Source organism: Bidens hawaiensis, unplaced genomic scaffold (genome assembly GCF_021521415.1).
Source record: "Bidens hawaiensis isolate Kalapana, Puna unplaced genomic scaffold, B.hawaiensis_p1.1 tig00000599_1, whole genome shotgun sequence".
NCBI lineage: Eukaryota > Viridiplantae > Streptophyta > Magnoliopsida > Asterales > Asteraceae > Bidens > Bidens hawaiensis.
In genome coordinates, this window is record NW_027491036.1 from 5,307,577 (window position 1) to 5,318,005 (window position 10,429).

General features: G+C 32.6%; 1 protein-coding gene across 6 annotated transcripts; it reads right to left on the bottom strand.

The window, feature by feature from the left end:
- Positions 1-452: 452 nt before the first annotated feature.
- Positions 453-7,485, bottom strand: LOC143637015 (beta carbonic anhydrase 5, chloroplastic-like). 6 transcript variants are annotated; one of them, XM_077104506.1, is made up of 11 exons: positions 7,140-7,485; positions 4,367-4,432; positions 4,176-4,243; positions 3,423-3,482; positions 3,176-3,337; positions 3,051-3,099; positions 2,851-2,964; positions 2,671-2,724; positions 1,811-1,893; positions 1,596-1,701; positions 453-823 (listed from the first exon to the last, which is right to left on the bottom strand). In XM_077104506.1, exons 1-11 carry the CDS (start codon positions 7,143-7,145, stop codon positions 620-622), a joined length of 972 nt encoding a protein of 323 aa, XP_076960621.1. In that variant the 5' UTR covers positions 7,146-7,485; the 3' UTR covers positions 453-619. The 6 variants fall into 6 exon arrangements, with proteins under 6 accessions (XP_076960621.1, XP_076960627.1, XP_076960612.1 ...); XM_077104489.1 differs by having other exon boundaries at positions 454-823; positions 3,176-3,328; positions 3,420-3,482; positions 7,080-7,477; XM_077104483.1 differs by having other exon boundaries at positions 454-823; positions 7,080-7,473.
- Positions 7,486-10,429: the final 2,944 nt, after the last annotated feature.

Sequence of the window (10,429 nt, forward strand, 5' to 3'; positions counted from 1 at the left end):
CACACTTTCTTAAATGGTCAACTGGCGGAAGGAACAAAAAGGCCAGCCGGAAAAGCCCGAGGGTAGATAATCAATTTAAGAATTAAACATGCAAACTAGAGGTGCACAAACAGGGTATTTTCAGGAACCGGAACCGGGTAGGAACCGGTTCCGGGTATGGTCAACAAAAGTCAAAACTAGGTCCGGGTAGGAACCATTCCAGGTATAGACGGGTATTTGACCGGTTCCACCGGGATTTTTTTCGGGTTTCGGGTAGGGTCGGGTTTTGATCGGGTATTGGCGGAACATGTTCCACTGAGTCCGGGTCGTGGGGGAAACCCAAAGCCCGGTCCGTACCCGCGGGTAGGATAGGGTTGGGTCCGGGCCATTTTCTTTTTTTTTTGCACCTCTAGTGCAAAGTGTCGCCACCCATAAAGCATCGGGGTACAAAGCAAAATTTTCTCAATAAACTAATATAACAAGTTGGTTCTGCCAGAAGTGTAGTCATTTTATATCACACATACATGATACATAAATATCACTAAGCTCTAATTAGATCTAACAATACAGCACAAAGAACAATTTCATGATATTCAAACTTTTTTTAACATTAAATTCAAGAATACGAACAACACTAACATCAAGACCAAAATTCACGGTTCTTGATTGCATACCCCCCTGTTTCCTGCTTTTGACTATTCTTTTGGTAATCGAGAGTCCACTTTTCATATGTACACTCTACAAAGTCATAGTAGCCACCATGGAGAGAAAGCAGACCTTTTGCCACCCGTTCTTCGACCCACGGGTATGTAAGCAAGTTTAACAGTGAATTATTTATTGACTCCTGCAAAATTGCAAGCCAAATTAACTACATTCAAGTTCGAATGTTGATAAGTTCTTTTAGAAATATTAAATCCAATCATACCTCTAATTGTAGCATTTAGTATCTAGTTTACTGTGGATGTTAAATTACTCTAAAAATGGTGTGGAATGTGTATCGATTGACATTTGGAATTTAGTTTGTTTGACTTCAAAAGTCAAACTTTCCACACAAAAGTTCAAACTTTGATGAGCTCTTATAGCAAAATTTGATCCCATCATACCTCTAGACGTAATATCAAGTTTGATTAGCTTTCTATATTTTTCAAAAGAAAAAAATGCATGAATGCTATCGACTGGAAGTTGGAGTTTAGTTTGTTTGACTTCAAAAGTCAAGTTTTCAACATTTAAGTTCAAATTTTGAGCACATCATACTTCTAGATGTATCGCTTAGTATAAATTTGAATGTTTGATGGGGTTATTAAATTGTTCTGAAAAATGCATGGATTGCGTATCAATTGACAGTTGGAATATGGTTTGTCTGACTTCAGAAGTCAAACTTTATATATTCAAGTTCAAATTTTGATGAGTTCACTAAACAAAACTTAATCCCATCATACTTATAACTGTAGCGTTTACTGCTAAGTTTGATGTGCTTGTCAAACTCTTCTAAAAAACGCACGGAATGCATATTGATGGACAGTTGAAATTTTAGTTTGTTCGACTATAAAAGTCAAATAGAGTTGATTATAGCATTGCATATTGTATAGGGAAATATAATCATAATTCATTAGCACCTTTTCACAGTGTTTGCACTGCTGGTCAAAGCTGAGGTTAGAAGCAATGGCCTTTGTGATTGACTTTGCTGTTTTTCCAACCTTGACCCAATTCTTGATAAAGCTACTGAAAACACAAGATTTATGTGAGATTAAGGTTTAATAAGCATTGAGAGCAACAAAATTATACAAAAGGCTTAAGGACTTAAAATTAGAAAATATTATTTTAGTCAAACCTTGACTTTTCTTCATCATCCATGCTCATGAGGGCTCGGATGCCTCCACAACAGCTATGTCCGGTTACAAGTATATTCTGAACCTGAAATCAAATTTTTAAAGATAATTAAAAAACTAATAATAATAATAATAATAACAACATTTTCAAATTTTAACTACAGACAAACAAAAAAATTAGGTAATGGGCCTAAACGGGAAAAGTGCTGGTCAAAATGGATCATGTTGACCAGCAAACACTTTTTTGTCCATTCTTTTATTTTTTGTGAATAACTAATGTTTTAAATGTGATAACCAAAATCTATGTTATTAGGATAATACACTGAATTATTAATAAAGAAATTTATGACACTGTATGTGTGTATGCACTGAAATACACCTTAGGCAAACTTCAACCATCTGATCCATTTCATTCTTAACTAGGGGTGTAAACCAGCCAAGCCCAAGCTCGACTTGGCTCGTTTCGAGCTTTAATTATTAAGCTCAAGCTTGCCCACGTGAGTAGATTTTCAAGCTCGAGTTCGGCTCACTTACTTTTTATTACTAAATTATACTTTTACAATTATTTTTATATACTTTTAAATTATAAATAGTATATATAACATAACATGTATTATTCACTTATTTTTATCATTATTTTATATGTAATATTTTATTTATTATATTTAACATACTAAATAAAAATTACAGAAATAATAGGCCCGTTCAGACTTGTGAGCCAGCTTGAGCCCTGTAAGTGAAACTCGGGATCAGACTCGGGCCCTTTTATTAAACAAAACTCTAAACTCAGGATCGGACCCAGGCTCGTTTATTGTATAGAATTAAAGGAATGCCAATATTATTATTGGTAAAGTATGCTTACTTGAAGATCATTCACAGAGAATTCCAGTGCAGCATTTGTTTCGCAAGGTCCATTCTGCATGTAAATTCAGAAAGAACCTTAGTAGGATAATCAAAAGTTAATATGCAATTAAGCTCCAAACAATTAATTAGGACAATTATGAAATTAAAATAAAAAAATGAGTTTAGATGTATAAAATACCTCAAAAGGTGGAACAAAGTTAGCCACATTGCGAACAACAAACGCTTCACCAGGTTGAAATCCCAGAATGTAGGATGGGCAAACTCGTGAATCTGCACACGAAATCACCAGGAACTGTTCTTACAGATGTCAGCAACCAAAACAGTTAAAACAAACCTCAATTATTAATCCAGAATCTAAATTTATAAATAGTTAAATACCTTTGGGGCTTGTGCTTCAGCAAGTTCTTTGTAGCACTCCAAGTTTTCCCTGTTCAAAAATAACATCTCGTATCAAACTGAACCAAAAAGCAATAAATTTTGGATCAAAGATTAATCCCACTTACATGTATTTTTGCTTTTTAAAACTTAGGAATCTGTTTCTCATCTCACTGAATGAATCATCGGGTTTGTTTATTAACTTTGGTGTAGTTTCTTTGGTTTCTTGAACCAGACCGATCCCTTCACGTGAGGCTTTTAATCTTAAAGGCAAATTGGTCCTGTAAATGTGTGAGGTGGATGGATTCTGTTAGAAAAATACAATATTATTCTGAGTGATTGAAGGTAACATAAACCAAAATAAAGACATGCTTATCTCTAGGGCTCAATCCCGAAGGTTGTGTTGATGTCTGTAATCTTAAAAATATGTCATTCCTATTATAAATCATCAAATAATCAAATTAGAAACTTGTGGCATGTGAGCCAAGCGTCTAGTTTCTGTTTTAAACACAAACATTTTACAAACAATCTTCATTAGATGTTCATATCTAGGGTAATTAATTATAAACAAATTAATTTCATCTTAAACATACATCATTCCAGAAACAATCAATAATGCAATCTGAAGGATATTATGACATATCACAATCAGAATTAAAGAAAATAAAGAATTAAGTAATATGTAGGGGTGTAATGAGTCGAGCCCGAGCGCGAGTTTGGCTTGTTTAACTTACAGAGACCTCGAGCTCGGCTTGTCTCAAGCTCTATTTCTAAAGCTTGATCTTGGCTAGTAATTAGTTTTTCAAGCTCGAGCTCGGCTCGTTTATTTTTTTATCAAATAGTTAATATATATTTTTATTATATATATGTAAATTTTTAATTATAATTTAATATATAACATAATGTATATTATCTAGCTATTTCTAATATTAAATTTTACATATAATAATAATTTAAATAACAAAATATTAATTATATTAAAAAAATTATATCATTAATAGGCTCTAAACTCGGAGCCAGCTCGAGCTTGATAAGTGAAGGTCGGCTCGATTCGAGCTTTCTGTGAACCGATCATGATTAACTCATGAGCAGCTTCGCTCGTTTACACCCCTAAGTCACAAGACTTACTTGGAAGAACTCAGAGATCCCAGCTGAGTCTGTTCAATTTCTGAAAACTTCAACTTAGAACCCAATATCTTGACCGGAAACGAAAACAAAAACAACAATCAGTCATAAAACTCACACAGACATTTCATCGAACACCATATGTGCACTCCACAAACACAAAGAAAATGAACATAAAAGGATAGAGAAATTACAGATGATGTTGAACCAGATGATCTTGGAAACTGGGGTGTGTGAACAGGGGAAGATCCAAGGATTGACTGCACCATTTTCAGGGAAATTAAAGGGTTATTGTTGATTGATTTATTGAATATAAGGCGTGGTGTTTATTGGTGTTAAAGTGGCTGGATAGAGGTGATCCATGATGGTAATATTATTATGTGAAGTGGGTGGATCAAGAACAATTGTTTGATTCCAAGAAAGACGGAGAAATCAAGGTTACCAAAATTAGGAAAAGATGTTTGTCAGATCAGGTTATAACTAATATGTACAGTTGGAAGTACTATGTGTTCAACATGTGTGATAGATCCTAAGTACCAAAGTTAAACCTAATTTATTCGATCTTCTTTTTTCTTTTTCCTTTTTTTTTACGGTTACCAACGTTGTCATCAAAATAGCGTTGGTAACCTGATCCGTCACCAATTTCATAAGAAACCTAGCGCTTTGAGACCCACTTTGGAAAAACTCCTGGCTTGTGCACGACATTTATCACAAACAAGACTCTAGATGTAAACATTTTCTATAAAAAATCACTGAGATACCGCTAGAGCACCGCCGTTTTGATTTATTTAACTTATTGTGTTTTATAGATCAAGTCATAATAGGATTTTAATTTTGTATTTTAATAAAACTATATTGTTTTGTCAAATTAAAAAGAATATTAAACTGATACAACAATTTATTATCAGTTTTTTTGACGATGATTTTCTTGTGTGTTAGGAAGCCGTACCGCTGGAGCACTGCTTCGGCGTTCCCTCGGAAAACTATATTGTCGACTGCCACTTGACAGAATGACAGTCGATGCACCACCACCAGAGCAAAACTTTCTAACGTAACACACGGTGGGACGAAAACCTGGGTGGACTCGGAATTCGAACTAACAACCTTGCGAGGCCTAGTTTAAATCCTTCAATTCCATAATTCATCAAAAGTGGCACAAGTGAATTGAGATCAAACTTGGATCTCCATTGAAGAACCCAAACCTCCTACCACTATTTTTTTTTTCTTTTTACCTTATTTTTTTAATTTCTTTTTAGTATTTTTCTTCACTTTAAATGTGTTGACGTGCAACAACTTTAAGTTTAGAAGCAATATAAACACTCCTTTATTAAACAAAAAATACAAGTAAACTCGAATATTACTTGTATTTTTTGTTTAATAAAGGAGTGTTTATATTGCTTCTAAACTTAAAGATCTATCGCACGTTAGGCCAGTCAACAGAACATTATTAATTTATTTGAATCTTTTCACATCTCTATAACTCTATCCATTATTATCTGTAAACTTTCTTTATTCGGAGGATGGAATCAAAATAATGTATAATCATATCTTAAATCTTAAATATATATCAACAAAAAGCTCAATGGTTACTTTTTACATTCTTTTAAATCATCAGATTGCATTATTAATAAATAGGAGTTTCTTATGTATTTGACCCGAATTCACAGGTATGAGTATCACCAAACCCAGATAACTCTTAAACGGGCTATGACATCTCATTAAATTACAAATTAATTTCAGCACATTTGATATATTAATCATATACTAAGGATATACTAAAAATTAATATGCAGTGTTTTTCTTTTTAAAAAATATTATTTATAACTAAGAAACAGTTTTATAATGGAAAAAAATAAGTGAGTCATGAGTCTCATCAAACTCATGTAACTTTTAAACCAAATTATAACATCTCCATTATTTGTGAAACTCTTTTATCATCGAAGTATATTATTAATTTCTTAATAAATAAAATTAACATCCAAAACAATATATAAATATTAAAAATGAATAATATAAAATAACCACGTAACGCAGAAAAGCTAGTTTGATAAATCAATAATATGTTTTCACCAACCAACTTTTTTAGAGTTGTTTAGATTATCTATAAATAACGACATAAATAAATATATCATGTGTTAACATAAATAAATAGATAAATCACATGTCACATCCTTAATTATAAGAGGCTAAATGTAACTTAGAAACACTTATCAAACTGTTATGTGCCAAACTTCCACGAATCCATCATCTCCACATTTCCTTATTTTTAGCATTAAACTAGGAAGAGAAATGGGTCCATGATTTCAATAGTTAGACATGTTCACGTTTACTTCTACATGTTTGTAAGCCTATATAAAGGCATTATTGCTTTGTTAGACATGTTCACGTTTACTTCTACATGTTTGTAAGCCTATATAAAGGCATTATTGCTTTGTTAAATGATTATGAATGAAATATTATGATTTGATAAATCAAAGTCTCGTCCAAAAATCTATGTATTCTATTCTGGTTTCCGTCTATTTTCTTTGGACCATTTGATTCACGAATACTAATCTTAATTAAAAGTATAGTTCATTTATATATACGGAGACTATGTTGATTCTCTAGCTTTTGCGGGCCCCACAAGACATGGTTGTGGGACAAAAAAAATGACACACGTCTCTCTTTCTCTCTGTTCTATCCGTCAATGGATGGGTGGTTGACATTACAAAGAGACAAAGAGTATCAAATTTCTTAAGTCTTTGATCACTTTTCCGGTGAGTAGGGATGAATTCCGTCAACATATAGATTATATTACAGATACATCATACATAAATAATATATTGTATTATATTAATAGAACATTTAATCTTGTGAATAATTTGATTAAAATATACAGTATCAAAGTAGAATAAAGCATATGCTTACAACTGTAACAGATCGCAGAAATGGTTGTTTAGGTAGAAGAAGTACAGATCGTAACACCACCTTCATTTGATCATCAAGAGTACTACTCTCAAAGCACGATGTACAACTACACGTCTCTCTCTTTTCTCCTCAAATATTGGAGTCCTTGCTACATCCAGTTTCAACGTCTCTTTATATACTACTTTTCTTTTCTAAATTGGACACTTTATTTGATTTATTTATATATTTTTAATCTGGTCCTTCCTATTTTGTCAACAAGTATAAAAATTTTGAATAAATATTATTTAATATCATGAAGGTATTTTCCATTTACGAACGTTACTATACTAATGAACCTCTCTATTGATATGATCTGATTTGGTGGTATGCATACGTGTATACATACATGTGGGATATTGGACCGGACCATTTGGTATAACACGAATTGAACAACATACACAAGTGGTTAATTAGTTGCGTACTATTGAACCGTCTTCATTTGGGTAGGCTGGTTATGGTGCTAACAATTGAACTGGCAAACCGATAATTGGAACATGTTCTCAAAGTATCGATCTGTTTGCTTTTAAAATCTTACGTACTGTTTCATTTAATACTAAATTTAGCCTTCAACCTTCATTGTTAGCATTGCAAATCCAGATTAAAAGATAAGCACCTTTTAAAATCTTACCTATTGTTTCAGTTATAACGTTGTATGATTTTTGAAACTGATGTCACAAGGGGACATGTAAGACAGTCGGTTTGATGACATTCCTGGTTACGAAACATTATTAATGGCTTAGAAACTGTTTTACATTTGATATATACATCATTTTGTGATTTTGTAGAAACTTATACTCAAGAAAACATAACCATCAAGGCATTAGAGCATTCATAATATGTCGTTTCTTAGATTTGTGAAAGTATAGTAAAAACTATGTGAATGAGAGAGAAATGATTCCGTACTTTTTTTAAATGAAAATGAGTTACATGTGAGAATGGAGAAAATGGGGGGTTTTTAGGAAGCTTTTAGAGCTGGTTTTGGATAGATACGTGACTAGTAAGTACTTTTGATTAAGTATCGTGGATGCTGTGAGCTGTTATTGTATTAAAACTGAAGGTATAATAAAATTGATTGAAAAAAATAAAAATAAAATGGGAAGATAAGAAGGATAATTATAAAGAATTAAAAGACAAGAAATATGAAATTATTGTGATAAGGGTTCCACCTCAAACCTCCGATTTCCATCCTTTGTAAATATTCTCTCATTTTCTCCTATCTACGTGTCACTCTTAAGAGAATTTTCTATATATTAAACGATTATATAAATGAATGTATATGTATAATCATGGATGAGAAATTTAGAATAGCAAAATCTGAACTAAAATAGAATGTTATGGCCAATGTTTTCACACCTGCCCAGACATCAGGGTTAAAAGTCGGATCGTTTGGAAGGGCGAACCGGTGTTTGATCCGGACGACGTCATAAATAATTTATATTTATTATATAAAAAAATTATAAATATAAAAATAATAATAATAACCAACTTTCATGTACATGCACACAAAATTTTTAAATATATAGCAATTTTATTTCATCCATACTAACATAAATGTACTTTGATTGGTTAGTAGAGTATTCAACAATACTTAATTAATCTCAATCAACCACCCGGGTTTGATTCCGGGCATCCACACCATTTTTATTTAATTAAAAAAGCATTTTTCCGATTCACCCGTCATGTTACCAGGTCCGGGCCGAAAGTCACCTGAAAAAGCCGACCGGGTTTTTAGAAAACATGTTAAATACCCTGACCCGACCCAGTATAGGTACTGGGTCCCGGTCCGACTGGTCGGGCTGGGCCGGTTTTCAAAACACTGGTTATAGATAATTAGTTTTAGCTCACTAATATTGGAGGAACTAAAAATTTGGGATGAAGGCCGCAACAGTTAAGTTCGAATCTGATCTCAATCAGGTTTTACCATATTGTGCAAACGACGGTTTTTGCTGGAACAGGAGATAGTGGGCTTCGACTACTTAGCGTTGTCAACGATTGCGAACGTGTGGGTCGCTTTTGTCATTGAAATACTCAGTATAACCAGGCTTTATTCGTTGTTCCATTAAAAAGTATAATAGATTGTTATGCATGTGGTTTAGGTTTTAAGTATCTTTCCGATATTTCAAACACATTAGTTATTTGTTTATGCTTCAGTGTTTATTATGATATCGATTGTTATTTCTTCTTTAAATTCTTAATTTAACTAATATAACATTATAGTTGATTTGTAGATTTTTGTGATTGCCATTTGTAAATTAATCTGTTATTTCATTTTTAAACCTTAAAATTCGACCTGTTTTAAACTTTTGTATATTTCAGATCCTTTAAAATAATGTTTTTCATGTTATAATCATGCCCCATACTTGTCGTGTTTTTTTAATATCTTTAAGAGTGTTTAATTCGTTAATTTAATGCTCGAAACCAACCCATACCAAAGTACAAGGACCATTTTTGAAAAAAAAAAAACGTTTCCCCATTCTTTAAATCAAATTTTATTTAATTAATTATTCTATTCAATTAATTATTTTATTTAATTAAATTCAAAACCAATCAATAAACCCTTTTGCATGAAATTCTATTGGTTAAACCTTATCATCATCCAAGACCCACCCCTAGTCACTCCCTCTGTAAAATCAAGCTCTCATCTTCATTTCTTGGATGCTCATCCTTCCCTTTCTCTCTAACTTTCAGATTTAATAAGAATTCTAAATGTTCTTGCCTAAGTTGACTTTAAAAGTCAAACAAAAGGATTGCTTGTTTTTCAACCCGATTTGAGTAATATTTTGGGACGGTTTCAGTTTGTATTAGGCTTACATATATGTTTCGTTGTTACCCTACTTCAACCTTGGTTGATTAAGGTGTATATGCCATCCAAAGGCAAGCCTTTGCATATTAAGGCTATTTTGGTCAAATTTGGGATTTTTTTGCTTGTTTAAAGTTTATGATTTTTATTTGATATTTTCGTGAATTTTTGGACCATGAGGATTTTGTGTAGTAAGATGGTAAACACGTACTAACATCACACAATGAGTGACATAATTTTTCTTCATAAAAAACCATTCCAAACCACCAAGAACTTAGGTTCTAATGTTATTTCAATTATGGGCAGAAGTTGGTCGTCAAAGATCGGGCCATAACTGTCACACCCCAACCTACGGCGGAACATGCCGGGGCGTGACATTGATTGTATTATAGCTCAGAGGACACTAAGTGAAAGGTGTCAATATCTAAATTGTTCATTCATATATCAAGTTCAAAAGCACAAACATCGTTTCAAATGAAATACCGTTACAATTAAATATTCAAAACATAAA